Below are 20073 nucleotides of genomic sequence, written 5' to 3' on the forward strand. Positions count from 1 at the left end.
CCCACTTGTTGGGAAGTTCCCCCTTGGTGGATCCTGTCTGTGGGGTGCCTGCTTAAAGTGGGAAAGGAAGCAATCCTGCAAAGCTCCTGTCCCTCAAAGCCAAGGGGCGAGCTCGGTGCCATGATGGTTCTCCATGGCAGAGGACATGGAGCAGCAGGCCCACACCCCAGCTGCATGTGGCATCAGAGGCAGGCTGGTGGGAATGATAAAGACGGGGAGAAGAAAGTTCCCACACTGGTTGCTCCTCCATTTACTTGAGTGCTTCAGCCCAAGCTTGTGACATGGAACAGGGATAGGATCTGCACCACACTCCTGCTGGCAGGGCACCTTTCCTGTGGCCATCACACACCATATTCAGCTGAGAAGATCTCCATGCAGCATCTGTGCAGAGATGTCTACGGGGGCTGCATGAGCTTAGTCCACCAGGAGGGAGCTGGGTGCCCACGCTGCATGGCATGTAGACTCACCAGATAGATCCCTTCCCTGGGGCTATGAGTTAAAGGTCCCAACTCCTCCATAATCCTCAAGCACTCCCTTCCCACTCCATCAGTTTTGCAGGTGAAGGGTACAAACACATAAAAAGCTGCACACTGGACAGGAGAGTGGTTGATGTGAGTGGCAGGGAGCAGAGATCTCCCAGAGGAATGCAACCCACGCCATGATCCACAGTATCCCCATCAAGACCTGGCACGCAGCTGATGAGGAGCTGCTGGTTTGGTTTCCTCTAAAGCAATGCCCATTCACACATACCACAACCACTCCATATGTTGGCTCAAGGCATGGTAAAACAGAGCCAAGCAGTTAATTTAAAAATCCCTCTACAGACCAAGGACAAATTGGTAGCATAGATGCAGCCCTAATGCACAAGATTCCTTTGAATTTTGTTTTCTATCATACTTTTGTTTTTCTTTCTGTGAATTCCTCAGAGCAAACACATAAAGCAAGATGTCAATAAGGATCATGCGAAACTTATCTGTTCTCTTTGGAGCAAACTGCCAGAAGCTGTTATATCATTAACAATGCAGAAAAATACTCACATCAAGAACTCCAGACAAACTGCTTTTATTGCAAAGATATCCATTAACTTTATGGCTGGTTTGGGGTTTTATTTAATTTTAGAGTACATTAATTTAGTCCTTCTTCTTCTTCCTTTACATGTACATTAGGCATTTTAACTAACACTAAAAATAAATTCTAGTCCTAGAGTGAGGAATTTAAAAGTTAAGGAATATAAAATTTAAATTCACCTAGGCAATTTTAATTCAATACCCTTGATAATCTATTAAAAAGACTGTTATTCTGTCTTCTGCATCTTCTTCCCTCAATGTGTTTTTTTTATGTAAACCATCAAATTTCTGCCATTAACAAATATTTATCCATAAAAATCCTTTAAGCAAGCATTTTCAGGTATTTCGGAAAATCTCAGCACTGAGATTTCTGTCAATACTGAATGCATGCACATCATATATATTAGTAACCTGAGCGCTTCATTAATATATTCCTTTTTTTGCCAGGAGGAAAAAGAGAAATCTCTGTTGAAATACCAAAAATGTATTTCATTGCCTGCTTGTCTAAATAGCTTTCCATTTCTAGAAGTCTTTTCAAGCCAGCTGTTGCTAATCAATAGCCAAATATTTGAGGATGTTTGTCTCAGGAATGAGAAGTAGAGACAGACCTGGAAAAGTGCTGAGTGATGAGCCATGCATAATTTTTTGCTTTTAGTTAAATCATTAATGTTTATTACCTGCATTACTGACATTTCCAAAAGTATCACTCATATTCCAACATCACTGTGACACTAGAACAAATATTTGAAAAAAGAACTTTTAGATTAATTCATTTTACTGAAATGTCAAAAGGTCAAAAGATATATGGAGAACCAAACATTTCAATTCATGTTGTGAATTGGCCAAAACAATCAAGTTCTGTTGTTTTCACATCTTCTTATTAAGTTCTTCCAATCTCTCTGAAAATAAGTAAAAATCTGCACTTTAGCTAGTAATCAAAGAGGTACATCAAGCTTCCTGGTATATTAAAATAGTGATGCAGGATATTTTGAGATGGAGAGTGCCTAATATTGCATTCAAAAGATGTGCAGATGTGCCACTTGGGGATATTGTTTAGTGGTGAACACAGTGGTGCTGTGATAACAGTTGTACTCAATGCTCTTAGGGGTCTTTTCCAACCTAAGTGATTCTATGACTCCATTCCTTCCTTGATTACTCATCCACTCTTCTTTTCTCAGCAGCCAGGCTGGCTGACCACTGGAAATCTTCAGCTTCTTGTCTCTTGTTATGGCTACCAACTGCCAGCCCCTGCCACTGTGACCAGAACAGAAGTCCTCAGCTGAATTCAGCTGTTTTGCTGAATACCTTGCTGAGAATTTCCATCTTTACCTCATCAAAACTTGGGGCTTCAAAAGATACACCCCCTGGTCATTTCTGAGCTGTTGCCTTCCTTCTTTGCCTGCACTGCACAATACTACGCTTGCACTAAAAACAGAGCTTTGACTAACTTCTGAACTTATAATTTTATCTCAGTGAAATCCTCTTAGAACTAGAGAAAAGTCAAATTGTTTGTACTTTTGTGTTGTGAAAATGTAGTAGGGAAACTGTCAATAAAATGTTCATTTTTTAAAGATTTCAGTGGATTTTTGGATGCAGTTTATGTTACATGGGAATAGTTTGAATGGAGGGTTTACAAATTATATAGTGTGTGAAGAAAGATGACTCTTCTTATTGTCATTAAAAAATGCTTTTGCCATCACAACAGTCCTTATAAAGTAACTGCATTTTGACGCTTTTTATTCTCTTGGGAAAACCACTCCCTCACTTGCTCCATCTGCATCTGCCCAGATCCAGAAATTGCACTGGAAATAAGACATTTAGTAGGTGTTTTATTTTTGTTGCTCAGGTATTTTGCTTCTCAGTCTGGCAGACCTGTGAATGCTGGGAAGACATTGTGATCAATTGTGTGTAGGGCAATAAATTCCTGACATCTTTCACTGGTTATCTGTGCAGTTGGTTAAAATGCTGCACTTCCACAGTTTCCATTCAGTGTCCCTTAGGCACAACACTGCTGGTAGGCAATGCAGTGCCTAGGTTGGTAAAAAACTGGAGCAAGAAAGTCACAAAAAATGGAAGGTCTGACAATGCCTTTAAAGCCAATAATTTGCAAGGAAAAGTGTCTTCGCTTAAATAAATTCTACGCACATTAACTGACACGTCTAAGGCATTCTAGGATGACCTTCTACTCAGATGCCTGGTTACTTGTTTGTTCATTTTTGGAGGGAAAAAGAAGTTTAGTTAGATCCAAATTTAACAGTAAGATCTTTGACACCGTGAAGTATTTATGTCTGATTTCAGCCATGTGTAGTTTCTTTTTTTTTTTTCCAGAAATACCAGTTCACACAGCTGTGGAAAGGAGTATCATATCATAGCACTTATTTTAATTCCTCTGTGTTTCTGTATCTGAAACTTCGATGAAGTTCTTAGTGATGGAAAGGTAACTGGTTTATACACCATAATCAGGTGTATAAAGATTGCATCCTTAGCACAGATAACGGAAAAGGGTCTTCAGATATGAACACTAACATTAATATTAACTAGAAAACTCACATCTTCTCATTGTAACTCCCTACATTGCTTTTTTCACGGTCTTAGGCAAATCCTGTCTCCTCTCATCATCTTTCTCCGTAAGCTGTCACTTAAGTGCAAGAGTTAACTATGTGCCTGGTGGGTAGTGAAAAAGAATTGATGAGCAAAACCTTCCCACTCATTTTCTAGCTTCATAAAAGGTTCTGATTTGCACCATTTCCAGTGAGAGGAGAGTGGATGGTACTTTAAAGAATTACATCGAGGCAAAATATTGTATTTGGCATTTAAATTCAAAGTTGATAGCAGTTTCAGAAATGCCTGAACTAGACAGTCGGTGCCAAGGGCTACATTTTTCGTATTCCGTAATGTTCTTCAGTAATTGCTCCAGGACTTATACAGAGAAAAGAGTGCACAGTGAAGGCTGTTACTAATTTTTTGATCAAAATCATCTGATTTGCCTTTCTGATTTTTTTAAGTTTCAAAGCTGTTCTTGCTTTGGTTTCTGTCTTAAGAGTTCTCGATGCGAAGCACCACTTACATGTTTGCCACAGCTTCTGAGGCTTGTACACATGCGAGCAATAACAATCACGGTGCAATAAATTTCCTGAGGATTAATGGCTGGCTGGGCGGAGACAAAGGTCAGCAACACAGCCAAGGATCATTAACCCAAGCTGGTCATTAATCTCAAGAATTTACTTCCTGCCAAGGTCAGTATTGTTATTTTAAGCCAGCAATGAAAAAAATCTGGCCATATGAATTTTTATTTGCTAGGTTTAATGGTAACATCTAGCATATTTTAGAAAAAAATTAATTTTACTTGGAAGAATTACATTAGCTAATCAGACCACCAGCCCATCTTCCAGTGACTGATTAGTTTTGCTTTCTTTAACATATGTACTGTCAGAAGGGATTTCTAGCATTTTTCTTCAATGTGCAATTGCTGTGGACCTATTAAATAGTGACCTTATTTGTGTATCTACTTACAAGTTTCTCTTTCCTTCCAAAATTTTAACTCCTAGAGCTTCTTACATCTCTTTCAAAATATTTGTATGACTGAACATCTGCTCAAGTTATTAGTTTTTAAAGTGATGTTTCAAAAGACTGCTGTTTGAAAGTGAGGATGTTATAGCTAGCTAGGGGGTGTCTACAATGTAGGGAGCATTTACTCTCTTTAGAAGCAGTACTCCCCTTTAGTACTCTCCCTTTCTCAAATGTCCCCCAACTCTTCTGGCTCTTCCAAAGTACACTTGATATAGGTGACAGTTGAAGAAAACAAAGACTCAGCCAACGTGTGTGTAGTAGATGATAGAAAGAAATGCAATTTATCTTACACAATACAAGAAATATTTAGATGTTTCTAAAGTAAACAGCATTTTTCATGTTTCAAAGTGGAGTTTGCCTCTTTTTCTATGTTTCTTCTTGCTAGGAAATTTGTCCCTGTGAGTTGCTCCTCATCCTTTGCAATTCAAATCCTCAGTTGACTATTTCCCTCTTTGCTCCCACGTGGGGAATTGCTGCTGAGACAAAATCTTTGAGTTTAGTCCTCCAAGTTTACATGAAACTGTGCAGTAGACACAGATCCACAGAGCTCTGACTACATTTGACTCAACTCACCACAGATCACAAAATATTTTTCATCATTTCTTACAAACTTTAGCTCCATGCTAAGAGACCAAAATGAGAGAGTCGTGTGCTACACAAAGACAGCAAGAATGACAAGAATCCATCACAGCAATTTTACTTGCTCAGCTGCATCCTGGTTCCAGCTGAGGTCAATCTGCAATGCTTTAGAGCATGGCTCACCAACCAGGCACCTTGAGGACTTTAATACCTTTCTAAATCACCCCCTCATTTATTCTTACTGACATATGTTATGTCTCTACTTGTAACATATTTTTATTATTTCCTTTAGAATATATTAACAGGTGTGTGTGTGAAAAGTGGACAACCTAAGGAGGTGGTTGTTGCTGGATAAAGACTCGATTTGAGTGTAGTCCAATGAAAACGTTACACTATGCACTCTTACAAGCCAAAAAAAAAAACCTTCCCAAATCTCACATTCTGATTGGAGATCAGGCTAACTCAGCCAGAAATATGTTATTATTCATGTTCCTTCCCACAATATATTCAGTTTCTTCTTTCAGTCATGCTTTTTTGTATCTTTTTATTTTACTTTTCCTTAAAAAAAAAACCAAGATAATTAAAGTCTTGATATAAAGTTATGGAAAGTCATAGCAAACGTGGCCTCCCATCCATAGTCCTTGGCATTTATGTTGGTGGCAGTCTGCTCCTCACCTCTTATACCGTCATAAGGTCCTTCATTATAGGCCAAATTTTGCTCTTCTATTTTTGGCTGAACAAAGTATGATTTCAGAACTTATTCTACAAAAATACCATTATGTGAATACTTGTGACTTGAACTTTTCAATGTACACTCATCAATCAGTACAATATACAAAGCTACAGACAATGTATGTTTTGTATAATATTAGTGCCTTTTTTCTAACACTGTCAAGAAGCTTTCTTTAGGCAACCCTCAAGAAAATTGTTCTTCTGAGGTGCTTAATGACATAAGTTTGCTACATCAACAGTTTGTGTTTTGGTAGACAATTGCCTATCCCCACACTCCTCCCCTTGGCTTTTGAAGCATGATGGTAACAGAACATCAAATGTCATTATGAAAGACATTAAGGTTGTTTTGAAGTGAAAACCATTTTTAATATCCCCTTATTAGATTTTCATACTAAAATTCATACAGGGAAATACATACAGAGAAAACCACCAGAATTTCATGCAGATTTTGTTTAGTTTCTTAATAGTCATGCTTTCCTTTATTATATGAACATATTAAAATGGTCCGGGAAATAACAGAAGGTGCTGAAAAAATGTGCCTAATTTATCCAAATAGAGAAAGAGAGAGAAAATTCACTAATGTGAAAAGCACAGCCTGCCTAATCTAGTATCAGTATCAGTATAATCAGTATGACCAGTGTCAGCCAGGAGAAGGTACAGGGAATCTTCCCCATGGCAGGTGTTTCCCCTCATATTTTTACAAGAAAACTATATTAGAATCATAGAACCATTAAGGCGAAAAAGACCTCCAACATCACCCAAATTCAACTTTTGTCCAAACACCATAGCACTGATTGCCATGTCCAATCATTCTTTTAATACTCCAAGGGATGGAGACACCACCATTTCCACGGGCAGCCAATTCCAATGATGAACCACCCTTTCACTGATGAAATTCCTCCTGATGCCCTACCTGAACCTCCCCTGATGCAGCTTGAGGGCATTTCCTCTTGTCCTGTTTCTAGTTAAATGGGAAAAGGGCCCAATCCCCACCTGGCTACAACCTCCTTTCAGGCAGCTGTAGAGGTCTGAGGTCCCCGCTGAGCCTCCTTTTCTCCAGGCTGAGCCACCCCCAGATCCCTCAGCCGCTCCTCACAGGACTTACACTCTAGACCCTCGCCCAGTCCATTATCCTACAATGGATGGACAAAGAATGGACTCCCAAGCAAGTTTTCAGACAGAAACCTAGGAGGAGCAGTTCTGTAGTGAAATGACAAGAAGCCACGAACACAAGTTGAAAAAAGCAAAGTTCAGGCTGGATGGGAAGGAAAACATTCTCACCCTGACTCTCACAGTCAAGGAGAGGAACAGTTGCTGGTTAGTTTGTGCAGGCTCCATCTTTGAAGGGTTTCAAAACCTGCCTGGAGAAAGCCCCAGGCAGCCTGGTCTAATCCCAGAGATGGCCCTGCTTTGGGCAGGAGGTTGGACCAGAGACCAGAACCCTTTTCCTGCCTGAGTGCCACTTTGATCTGACAATTATAGGCCTCTTACTAGAAATAGTAAAATTAAAAAAAATCTGCTCAAAGCTCCTCACTATGTTTGGTTGTTCTTAGGCCTCTTCCTTAGAGATGTTTCAGTTCAAACTGAATCACTTTTTGTAGTGAGTTTCTCTGGTATAACCTGCTTCAACAAGTCAACAGAAAATAACATTTTTTTTCTACTAAGAACTCGCAGAACTCACTTTTAATGTAGAGTAACCCCATCAGAATTAAAACTAAGTACATAATGTTTGAATAACCTGAGCATTTAATAAATCCTACTCTAAATGCTCATTCATGGACAGCTGTTTTTTATTTAAAGCAAAAGTGTTAGTGTATTTTATTGTCTATTCCTTAAACAAATTGCTTGAAACTTTTGGCTTCATTTACATATTTTGAAAATTAGTTCTATTACTTAATGATATACTGTGGAACAAAGTATATTTCTTGCCTTTAAGTTTCATGAGTTCCTGAAAACTCACTTATAGCTTCAATTTTTTCAGTTCATACAATGTAGTTGTCAACATTCACTGTTTTAAAAGCTTCAATCTCATTTTATTCTTACTCTTCCCTTGCCTCACATCCTAATATATTCTTCAGAAAGACAGTCTTTTCCTGGCTTCAGCAGCTTTCCATCACCCATTTATGAGCTTCTTTATAAAACAGCACACAAAAAATAGGATTATATAGATATATATATAAATGTATATATACATTGACACATAATATATATTATGTATATACAATACTATTTTTATAGAATGCCATTATAAATATATGTGTGCTTATATACCTTAACACCAATACATATAATAGGATAATAATATCGAGTTTTGTTTATCCTGTTCTAACCTAAGATATGCCTGTGGTATCTCTTGCCTTTGCTAAACAGATTTGCCCTGATTTTCCATGATAGTGATTTATTTTCTGATGAATGACAACAAATTTATTCTGAAATGTATAAGGACAATTATAATTGTTCTTTCTAGGTTTTCTGTCTTCTGTTTATGAACACTAGAGTAGCTACAGCTCTGATGAAGTCAATAAAGTTATAATTTAAAATAAGTAAAGAGTTGATCTGGTGCATTTATACCTACTCAGATGCTTATGATAAGACAAGACTGATGTTAATTATAGTTGTCTCTAACATTGACTAATTTAAATAACGAACTGACTGTGGTGTTCTTGCTTCTCTATAGAGTCCTGTATAGAACTTAATTTTTTGTAAGTTCTTGGGGAAATCAGACATCATTCCTGCCCCCTGAAGGAGGAAACATTGGTATCTCAATTATAAAAGAATTGAGACTATGACTCTGCTGCTTGAGGTGTTTTGGTTTAAGTTGTAAATGTAAACCAAAGAACTTGATCATTGGTGGCTGAAAAAAAACAATTCCATTTTTTTACATTAGCAGTAGGTTTTTCCTAGGTTTCTGGCCTCCATCCAGTTTAAAAAAGTATATATGACTACTCACTACACATTCTCTTTCTGCTCAGTTGATTATGGCATTATTCATTTTCTCTCCTGAAGTGTTGAAATACTTTTGTACACTATTAAAAAGTTCCTTGCCTTTTCCCTGAGGGAGCTGCATTTCAATGTTGAGTGATGTAATTCCTTCAATAGCTGGTAACTGGTTTTCAAAGTTTCACGTGCACTCTGAGATCTTTTCAGGAAGGGCTATAAACAAGTATTCATCATTCTTACTCTCTAATGTGTCGTCCCTGGACCACTCCTTAGCAGGTCTAAAAATTCCACAGTGTGACTAAACCTTACATGCCATGATGGATTGCTGCAATGTCATGAGGTAAGGGCAAGAATTTTCATCGGTCAGGAGGGAAGCAAGGGGGTAAAAAAAGATTTGAGCTATTCACCTTAGAAATACAAAAGAATAGTGTATAAAACCAAGCATTGACTCATCTGACAGGATCTACAGAAAATGGGGAATTTTATTGCAGTATAAGCTACAAGGTTTGGCTTTTGGTATGGTTTGGAAACTAAGGTATACAATTAGAATGGGTAAATGGAAAATGTGACACTTGGAAAAAGAAGTTAATTATCAAAAGACTAGAAATTAGTAACATCCAAGTGTTTTTCACATCAACAGCAGCAATAGTTCTTTGCTTAATAGTCAGGGAAACAGTAACAAGATTATAGTATTTTGGTCTTAGCTAATTAATGAGCAGGTTATTTGAGGATGTCAGGGTCAAAAGGGGATGACAATATTTGATTGTGGTTAAAGATGGAGGCAAGAGAATGAATGAGTGCAGGAATAGGCCTCAAACCTGACTGGTTAAATAACCATCTCAAGTACGATATTATGAACATGCAGTGTCAAAATGAAATAGAATAGAAGACTGATCAGTAAAAAAGCCATGTCTTGCAAGCTAGAATATACAATGTAACACAAAAAATGTTAAAATAAGTTTGAAATAGTCTTAATGAAGACTATTGCACCATCACTGGAAGTGTTCAAGGCCAGGTTGGATGGGGCTTGGACTAGTGAGAGGTGTCCCTGTCCACAGCAGAGGGGCTGGAACTAGATGAACTTTAACATCCCTTCTAACCCAAGCCATTTTATGATTCTAGAATTCTATCGAAGATATTAAATACTAGATCAAAATGGTTTGCACACGTGTTCAAAACGACAAGAAGGAAAGCAGCAGGACCTCTGTACTGTTGACCTGGAATAACAGTTAAAAACAACAGACAGATGATTTAGGTTGTGATGGCAGCGGCAGTATATTACTGCAGTGTCTGCCTCCATTTTTAAACACAAAAATAATCTACTTAGACTCCCATGCAGCTTTAGATGTGATGTTTTGTGGAAAAGTATGAACTAAGCTGGAAATGATGGAATTGGCAGCAGAAACATAAAACAAACAAGAAACTGAATAAAAGTTAGTCATATACCATACCGAAAATGAATAGTATGAGGTTCAAAGTCACTAATGGTTACTTCCTGAAATACCAGTCCTGGGGCTGATTTTACTAAAGTTTTTTTATCAGTATCCTTGGCATCACTATGACAACATGAAATCAGGAGACAACCTTTGGGGGGCTGAACAAAACGACCAGAATGTGAGCAATAGGCATGCAAAAAGGGAACTATTAAAAACAATAAAATGCTATGGAATTTTCACTTTATAGTCAGTTATTTGGAAACCAGTGAGGAAAAACCAAGGAAAACCAGCTGATCACAAAATGGAAAGAAACTATTTCTGCAAAGAAAGTGCAACCGTGATCCTGGGATGTACCAGGAAAATCCCACAAGAGATAATGAAGCTAGTAAATTCTTCAAAGCATCAATAAGGTATTACCTGCAGTCTTTGTACAAGTCACATTCAGTATGAAGTCTGACTTGAATCCATACATGGAAAGTCTAGAAGTGCAGTAAGAGAAATTAAAATAATGTCTTATGGCAGGAAATTTTAGGAGCATTTCTTATTTAATCAAGCAAAACAAAGGCTGATGAGAACCTTTCTTTGTCTACAAATTCATCAAGGAAAAACTATGAAAAGAATCACCTAAGCTTACATACTTGCCAGAAGAGTGAGTATAAAATCTATCACCTCTGCTTTTAGGCCAGGAATTACAAGGTTTCTAATGATTAGAGCACCAAAGTGTTATAACAGCTTTTCATTAGAAATATTGTTGGCAAGAAACCTATATACTTTCAAGAAGATACTTGCTCAGTTTGAGAAAGATATTATAAGATGAGGTTGCTTGTTGGACTACTTAGATAAAGAGATTTCTTCCAGACCTCAAATGCAGTGAAACAGGAGCATTCATAGGTCCAGCACAGGTCTACATTACTTCCAGGACACAGAGGGCCAGATGCAGCTGTGAAATGTTTGAGAATTTTATAATGGAGATCTCTGAGGGCTGACAGGCAGTTAGGAAATCATGGGTTAAGGATTCGCTGTGTGAGAAGTATGGCACTGAATTCCAAATGGGATGAAGCCATACATCTTAGCGTAAACAAATGGTTATGATTCCTGTCAAGAACAATTTTTCATCTCCATAAAGCCTACTTTAATAACATAGCACAGGCACCACTGAAAAACATATTCCCGTATTAGCCTTCCAACAACTTCCCAAAATTGAAATAGAATCTGTTTTGGCAAAACCAGTACAGTTACCTACCAAGAAAAACATTTTAGGTACGCAGTTATATAAGCAATAAAAATAAATGTTTTGTAAAATTCACCCAGAAGGACTTATAAGTATTAAAAAACCCCAATAATAATTAACTAGATTTCATGAAGTATGAAACAGCCAAAAATAATAGCCAGTACAGCTGAAGATGGTGAAGTAATTTCTTCTACAGCACTCCAAAGCTTGACCACCTGTAGAGACTAAAAAAATATATCCAAAGAATTAATTTTCCCAATATGGACACAATGCAAAATTCTGTCTCTTAACATGACTTCATTTTGCCAAAGTAATGGAATTTTATGCAAGCTTAATATGTTTTACAAGTATTTGTTTCTCTGGCACAGCAGCAAATCTTTGGGAAGACAGATGAAATGAAGGAGTATCTACTGGGTTTCCTTTTAAGCTAAAAAACCGGTTATTGTCTCCTGTCAAGCCCCTGGCCCACAGAAGCAGTCTGTTTTCCTCCACTGATGGTCCAGGTAAGAGCAGATTAACGTTAACCTCAGTCAGAACCCACCATTCTGACACAAATGTGATATTCCTGCTCTTTGTCAGCCAAGGCAGGCTGGAGAGGACAATTAGCAGCACAAAAGTTAAAGACCACAGGTTGAGATATGAACAATTTATTGGAAACAGCAATGAGACAAGAAAACAAACAGTAACAGCAACAATACTAATAACAGAATGTACAAGAAATGTTATTGTGGAAACCTTCAACCATAACTGACCGTGCCACACTACCCCGACCCGGAAGCAGGCGTTTTCCCTGTTCCCAGAAAACGAGGTGAAGTGGTATAGAATAACCTGCAGGTCCCAGCCATGTTCCCTCCTGGCTACTGCAAATATTAACCCTGTCCTGTCCGGAACCAGGCCACATGCATACTTGTATTTTAAGTACATTTATATACATAAGTCAACAAAGATTAATCCACTGGGTTAGTTGTTTAGGTGCATTTTTTTCCTTCTTTTGCCAAAACTCATGTTACTCAAAATTGCTATCAAAATAACATTTTAAGATTCTAACTTGTTTGTTAACATCACCTGTTTCCTTCATTGACCTAGACATTCATCTTACTGTCAGAATTTAAGTGTTCACTGCATTAATAATTGAACACAGACATTTAATGGGAATTAGAATTTGTCCACCTCTCTCTTCTGCTTTTGATCACAATTTGTTTGGGGTTTGTTGTGTAGAGAAAATTATTAGTCTGACCTGTGCCCTGAAATTTCCCCTCAATTCTTAGTTTTGCAGAGCCTCATTTTTGTTAGAGTACTGCATCCATCTCTGGGGTCCCCAGCACAGGAAGGACATCGACATGTGGGAGCAAGTCCAGAAGAGGACACCAGGATGACTGGAGTGAGCACCTCTCCTATGAAGAAAGGCTGAGAGAATCGGGATTGTTCAGCCTAGAAAAGAGAAGGTTTCAGGGTGACCTAATTGAGGTCTTCCAGTACCCGAAGAGCCTAGAAGAAAGATGGAGAGAGACTACTTACAGAAGCATGTAGTGAAAAGGGGTTAAGACTTCAAACTGAAAGAGAGTAGGTTTAGATTGGATATTAGGATGAAATTCTTTTAGTGTGAGTGTGGTGAGACAATGGAACAGGTTGCCCAGAGAGGCTGTGACTGTCCCATCCCTGGAAGTGTTTAAGGCCAGGTTGGATGGGGCTCTGAGCGACCCGGTCTAGTGGAAGGTGTCCCTGCCCATGGCAGGGGGGTTTGATCTAGACGATCTTTAAGGTGCCTTCCAACCCAAGCCATTCTGTGATTCTACGACTCTGAAGTTCACAGGGTTGGTACATAAGCATGCGGTGAGGTGTTGTTGACTAAAAATCACAGAAACATAGTGGTTTATAACTGGAAAATAGAGCTTCGTTTAAGTTGAGTATCAATGTAAGGGTTTCCCCTGTGTGCTTCGAGAACTTCCCTCAGCACCTCTTTCATTCGGTGTTCACGCTGACTCCCTGCGGCAGTTCTCACGGTGGAAACACAATCTGTGAAGCGGACACCAAAATTATGAGCAACACCAGCAGGGCTCTCTCACATCAGCACTCACGGACACCCACGGCGGGATGGCCGAGCACACTGAGGGTGTTTAACGCCGGCTCAGTGGGACCGCGGCGATGCCGCCCCGCCCGCCGCAGGCCCGGGCCGCGCAGTTCCCTCCCCCCGGCCCGCCCCTTCCCCCCCGCGCCGGAGGTGCCGCCATGGCGGGGCCGGCGCTGCCCACCCCGCGGTACGGACACCTGGGCCCGCGGGGGCCCTTCCGCGACGTGTACGAGCCGGCCGAGGACACCTTCCTGCTGCTGGATGCGCTGGAGCAGGACGCGGGCCGCCTACGGGAGGCTCGGTAGGGGCGGCGCGGAGGGGCGGGACCGGCACCGGCCGCCAGGCACCCGAGGAGGGGTTTATCTGCTGAGGGATTGCTGTCACAGAGGGACTGGGCGCCACAGTTTCAGGGGGGCCTTAAAGCTGTCAGTATCCAGAGGAGGGCTGCGAAGATGGTGAAGGGTTTAGAGGGGCCGTACGAGCAGTGGCTGAGGTCACTGGACTTGTTCAGCCTGGAGAAGAGCATACTGAGGGCAGACCCCATAGCTTCCCTCGTGAGGGGAAGTGGAGGGACAGACACTGATCTTTGCTCTCTGTTTACCAGTGACAAGACGCGAGGGAACGGCATGAAGCTGTGTCAGGGAAGATTGAAGTTGGATATCAGGAAAACATTGTTCACCCAGAGGGTGGTTGGGCACTGGAACAGGCTCCCCAGGGAAGTGGTCACAGCCCCAAGCCTGACAGAGTTCAGGGAGGGTTTGGATGATGCTCTCAGGCACATGGTGTTATTCTTGGGGTGTCCTGGACAGGGGCAGGAGTTGGACTTTGATGATCCTTGTGAGTCCCCTCCAGCTCAGAATATTCTGAGCCATGCATTTGAGCCCTGCTCTCTTCGAGCGGCTTCACAGTGAACTTTCATAATTTCTGTTGCAGTTCAGCCTTGCTGCAATAAATGTACAATAAATGCTGTAGAAATGTAGCTTGTACTATTGAGATTGCGTAGTTAACAGAAACTTTCATGTTAGGCATAGGAGAAACATATGTGTTTCCAGAAGTGGCTTGTGATCACCAGGAATCATCTGTATGGGCACCAGGAGGCCTGGAAGCCGCTATGGGAGAGGTGACATAATGTGAGCATTGAGGGCCATGTGACCAGCAAGTTCAGGAGCTGGAATTGGTGATCCTTGTGGGTCCCTTCCAACTCGGGATATTCTATGATATTCTATGACTTTAGCACGTTTGGGAGGAGAGCATGTTTCATAACACTGTCTTGACTAATTCTGTGTCTGTTGTGATGCTCTTATATGTTACAAATAAAAGTCATCCAGAGTTTTCTCTCTTTAGAGTTGAGATCTGCCTTGAAATAGGATCTGGATCTGGTGTGGTTTCAACATTTCTAGCTTCTTCCATTCTTGGATCCAGTGCACTGTACATGTAAGTATAACAGCATTTAAACTGTTGCATGCAATAATAAAGAATGCTTAGCCCTCAAATATATATTTTTCATTTTCCCATTTTAAAAACTGTTTACAAAGAAACATTAGCTCAGTTCTACAGCTAAGGAAATTAAAGCAAAAAGAAAGCCTGTTGAGCATTTCTGAGATGTGGACTGAGGGCAAAAGGGGATGCACCACAACAGGTGCTGAACTATTTACTTCAGGTTCTGTAATTAAATAGTGCTGTGACTACAATTCCATTTTTCCATGCCTACACTTGTGTTTGCTGGGTTGAATCTTAAATTTTACCCACTGACTAGTCTTCCTGTGGTCTCGTGAGGTTAGTTACCTGGGTGTTGGGAGTAACTGAATTTTATTAGAGACTTGTATGAATATATATATTTATGCAGAGCTAGCGTTGAAGTGGAAATCCTACACTTCAACTTTCAGACAGCCATTAAAACTTACAGTGTAGCATTGAGTGGTTTAGCTGCTAATACAATGTGTGTATTTTACTAGGTGTTTTTTGCTATTTACTTGCAAAGTAAAGGATGCTGAAATGGATATTGTCTTTGAGAGTACATAAATTAGCATGTGGTTCATAGGGTTAAACTTCCATGTACGGTAGCCTATAACTTACACTTAGTAATATTTTGCTTTTAGATGTACAGATATCAACCCCATGGCAGCTTACTGTACACAGGAGACAGCTCGGCTTAACAATGTTCACCTTCAGCCAGTCATTACTGACTTGGTAAGATAGATGTTTCAATAATATCTTCTTTATAGTTTTTGTAATTTTTTAATACTTATTAGAGATCACGGAGTCACACAATAGTTAAGAACATGTCCAGGTGGATTTTGAATGTCTCCAGAGAGGGAGAATCCATGACCTCCCTGGACAGCCTGTTCCAGTGCTCTGCCACCCTCAATGTAAAGTTCTTCCTCATGTTGAGGTGGAACTTGTTGTGTTTTAGTTTATGATCATTACTCCTTGTTTTGTTGTTGGGCACCACTGAAAAGAGTCTGGCACCATCCTCTTGGCACCCACCTTTGAGATATTTATATGCATTAATGAGATCCCCCCCCCTCAGTCTTTTCTGCAGACTAAGCAGGCCCAGCTCCTGCAGTCTCTTCTCGTAAGAGAGATGCTCCAGACCTGTAATCATCTTTGTGGCCCTGATTCTGAAAAGTAACTAAAAAGCCTAGAACAAAACTTCTTTTTAAAAGCATGGATGGGGAAAAACAAAACAAAAATGTTTCTGAAAGAAGAGAAAACCACACTACTCAAGCTCTAAAATTCATAATTAAGCTCTAAAAAGTCATTGAATTAATTTAAAAAATAAATTGTATAGATACAGTTTGGGAAAATGCTGGACAAGGAATTCTGTAGTCACTTGACATTATCATACCCCTTCCTCTAAAGCTGTACAGTTCTTAGTTCTCAGCCTTTTCTGATTTAATTAGGACCTGTGTATATTGTTACTTTTAGTTTCTTACAAAATTTGATATGGAGAAAACCTAATTTTCTCATCTTTTAACCCTGAATATATATGTTTACAGAAGACGATGTAGATAGGCAACAATAAATGGTATTTAAAATGGATGAACAACTGCTCATACCTGGGAACTGAACTGCAGTTGTCACAGATCGGTCATTTTGGCTAACAAATGTTAACCAATGAAAAATTCAACATTCTTTTATATCTAACTTAAATTCTGAACTGAGCAAGAATAAAGTACTACCCCTGTGCTTGCACATGTGTCTCTTGCTTTTCTACAACTTATGCATAACATAATCATAAGACTTATCAAAATTGTTCTGCTCTGCATGGGTACTTCTTCTTGATGCTTCTCTTGCACATAGAAAGTAAAGGTTAGTATTCCTAAGTCAGGATGAAATGCTTAGAATATCCAGCATTACGTAACTGTATTTTTACAAAATATTTGCATTCTTCATGTTTCAAAAAAAAACCCCACACAAAAGAATCATCAACTTCATCCACAGGTCAAAGGATTGTCTCCAAGACTAAATGGGAAGGTTGATTTGCTGCTGTTTAATCCACCATATGTGGTAACACCTTCTGAAGAGGTAAGAAAAATTTGAAATACACAATAAAAATAGTATTTCTACTGTCAGAGGAGAGACGGCAAATCAAAAAGACCCTGCTATGAAAACTGCAAGGGTTTTTTGAAATAGCAAAGGATGTTGTAGGACCAGCACTTATTTAGTGAAAATGCTGGAGTTCCCTATAAACTCTACATGGGAATAAGGATTGCTAGCTGCTGCTTCTCAATACCTGCTTCCTCCATCAAGTATAAACCATGTAGGACTTCTGTTAGGCATGCTAAGGAATTCTTATAGAAGACTTTCAACTGAAAATGCATTTGTTTCCTGCAGAATAAAAATCCTCTGCTTCTGCAGACTCCTACTCTCAGAATTTGACCCATAAACACTTCAGAAGTTTTCTGACCACCTTTGACTTGGTAAACAAGCTCATAAAACATTACAAGAAAATACATACAAAGTATGTGACAATCTAGCTCTTTTAATTCAGTTTAAGAATAGAACTTGAAACAAAATAGTATGTTCACCCTGTAGAAAGTAGTCTTGAAGTAATTTGCTGCATAAACTAACCTGCTGAATCAAAATTGTCAGACTTCTAATGGCAGACACCTAAAGCTAGAGATTATAGTGATGTTTCTCTTACAAGTACCAGTGACAATTCTATCATTCTATGTTATGACAGTCTTTGTTTTCATTCTTCCTAGGTGAAAAGCCATGGAATAGAGGTATCCTGGGCTGGTGGCAAACAGGGCAGAGAGGTAATGGATAGAGTTTTCCCGTTAGTACCAGACCTACTTTCACCAGGAGGATTATTCTACTTGGTCACAATTAAAGAAAATAATCCAGGTGATCACTGTCCTTGGACATTTAAATGTGCCAAACCAGTTTTAACACTATTAATCAAAATATTGATCACAGCTAGACCAAAAATACAAGCAAATTTATCAAAACTGAGACCTCCCCAAGCTAGTTTGGAAAATGGTAGTATGTAGGACCCCGGCAGCTCTGCAAGAGTTCAGTTCCAAGTCTGAGAGGTGACTGTAAATCTTCTGAACTAATTAACGAAGCCAGGCCAATCCTTCCTCATGGAAGAGAATGGTGGTGTTAACTTAAAAGGCAAAAGCCCTTAGCTGGAAATGTGATGTCTTTCATTTTAAAGGTGTAGGGAAAAGATTTGGGCTTGTTTCTTCTGGTCTAATGCTAATGGCTACAAGTTATCAAGTAATTTTAAGAAGAAAGATTATTCTTCACACCTGATTTATTAGGCAGCTTTTGGGAGATGATGCTGCAAAATCTCCTTTTTCCTTTCTCCTACAGTTTAGCTTCATACAGAATTTTTCTTTGTTATTAATAGCAAAATACTGAACTTTGGGTAGGAAATTGTAAGCTTTATTCTTGGTGGGAGATTATTTTGCATAAAATTACTGTCTGAAAGAATAAGAGGACATAGTTTATAATCTTTGCTTTACAATTTATGTTTGACAGATACTTTATAACCAGTTTGTAATTCAGTTGTAAACACTGAACTTTCAATTACAGATGAAATTCTGGAAACAATGAAGAAAAGTGGCTTAGAAGGCATACAAGTACTTTCCAGGCAAGCGGGACAAGAGAAGCTGACTATCCTCAAATTTAGGAAGTCTTGATAATTTCTCTTCACCTTCCAGGTAGTAGGCGTGCAGAAAGTTGAACATCTAATTGTCAGCTGAACACTGAAGTTGTCAAATAATTTTTAAACCAAGATTTTGACCTTCTTGAGGTGTACTCTCACTTCCTGATTACTGCAGTGAGACTGATCAAGACTCTATTTATATTTATTCTGGATGTGAACCAGCTGTTGTCTGCTGGCAGAGGTACAGTTATCCTCTGGCTATCTGCAGGGCAGTTGTGGAGGAACCATGAAGTAACCCACCCTGCTGTATTTGCACTTAAGCACCAAAGGCTTTTTCCTCTATAAATAAGTATTTGTATATTTGTCATTGTGTCTTGTTATAATAACCTACTTGATGTAATTCCTCCTGGTTTTATAGCCAGTTTGTAGCTATGCTGGGTTTAAAGGAATACTTTGAATCAGTGGTACTCCTTTTGATGTAGTATCAGGCACCTTTACAGGTCTAAGGCACAATGAGCAAGTTTGTTTCTGTCAGAAGGAAATGGTGTACTTCTGAACAGAAAGGAGAAGCAAGTGTCTTTCCTGTGCCAGGTCCTGCCCTTGGGTCACCACAACCCCCTGCAGCACTACAGGCTGGGGGCAGAGTGGCTGGAGAGCTGCCCAGCAGAAAAGAACCTGGGGGTGCAGGTTGACAGTGGCTGAACATGATCCAGTGTGTGCCCAGGTGGCCAAGAGGCCCAGTAGCATCCTGGCCTGTGTCAGCAATAGTGTGGCCAGCAGGACCAGGGCCCCTGTGCTGGGCACTGGTGAGGCCACACCTCAAATCCTGGATTCAGTTTTGGGCTCCTCAGTTCAGGAAGAATGTTGAGCTGAAGCATATCCAGAGAAGGGCAAGGGAGCTGGGGAAGGGTCTGGAGGGCAAGTCTGATGAGCAGCTGAGGGAGCTGGGGGTGTTTAGCCTGGAGAACAGGAGGCTCAGGGGACACTTTGTCACTCTGCAACTCGCTGAAAAGAGGTTGCACCCAGGTGTGGGTTGGCCTCTTCTCACAGGTAACAAGTGACAGGATGAGAGGAAAAAGCCTCAAGTTGTGCCAGCGGAGGTTTGGATTAGGTATTAAAAAAAAAATAAATTGACACAGAGAGTTGTCAAGCTTTGGAATAGGCTTCCAGGGAAATGTGGAGTCACCGTCCCTGGAAATGTTCAAAAAACATGTGGATATAGCACTTGAGGACATGGTTTAATAGTGAACATGGAAGTGGTGGTGGGTTGGTTGGACTTCATGATCTTAAAGGTCTTTTCAACCCTAACAATTCTAAGATTCAAGGCATGC

General features: G+C 39.8%; 1 protein-coding gene and 1 long non-coding RNA gene across 2 annotated transcripts; one reads left to right on the forward strand and one right to left on the reverse strand.

Annotated features, from left to right (window-relative positions):
* Positions 1–12186: 12186 nt before the first annotated feature.
* On the reverse strand, positions 12187–13989 carry LOC120322943. Its single transcript, XR_005562935.1, has 3 exons — positions 13824–13989; positions 13513–13571; positions 12187–13043 (listed from the first exon to the last, which is right to left on the reverse strand). It is a non-coding gene; the product is annotated as an uncharacterized LOC120322943 (long non-coding RNA).
* N6AMT1 (N-6 adenine-specific DNA methyltransferase 1) lies at positions 13749–19142 on the forward strand. Its single transcript, XM_027744218.2, has 6 exons — positions 13749–13927; positions 14971–15060; positions 15726–15816; positions 17071–17154; positions 17835–17976; positions 18670–19142. The coding sequence occupies exons 1-6, from the start codon at positions 13785–13787 to the stop codon at positions 18774–18776; spliced, it is 657 nt and encodes a 218-aa protein (XP_027600019.1). The 5' UTR covers positions 13749–13784; the 3' UTR covers positions 18777–19142.
* The last annotated feature ends 931 nt before the right edge of the window (positions 19143–20073 follow it).

This window comes from Pipra filicauda, unplaced genomic scaffold (assembly GCF_003945595.2).
Source record: "Pipra filicauda isolate LSUMZ 115617 unplaced genomic scaffold, ASM394559v2 scaffold171_size1565689_pilon, whole genome shotgun sequence".
In the NCBI taxonomy this organism is placed as follows: domain Eukaryota; kingdom Metazoa; phylum Chordata; class Aves; order Passeriformes; family Pipridae; genus Pipra; species Pipra filicauda.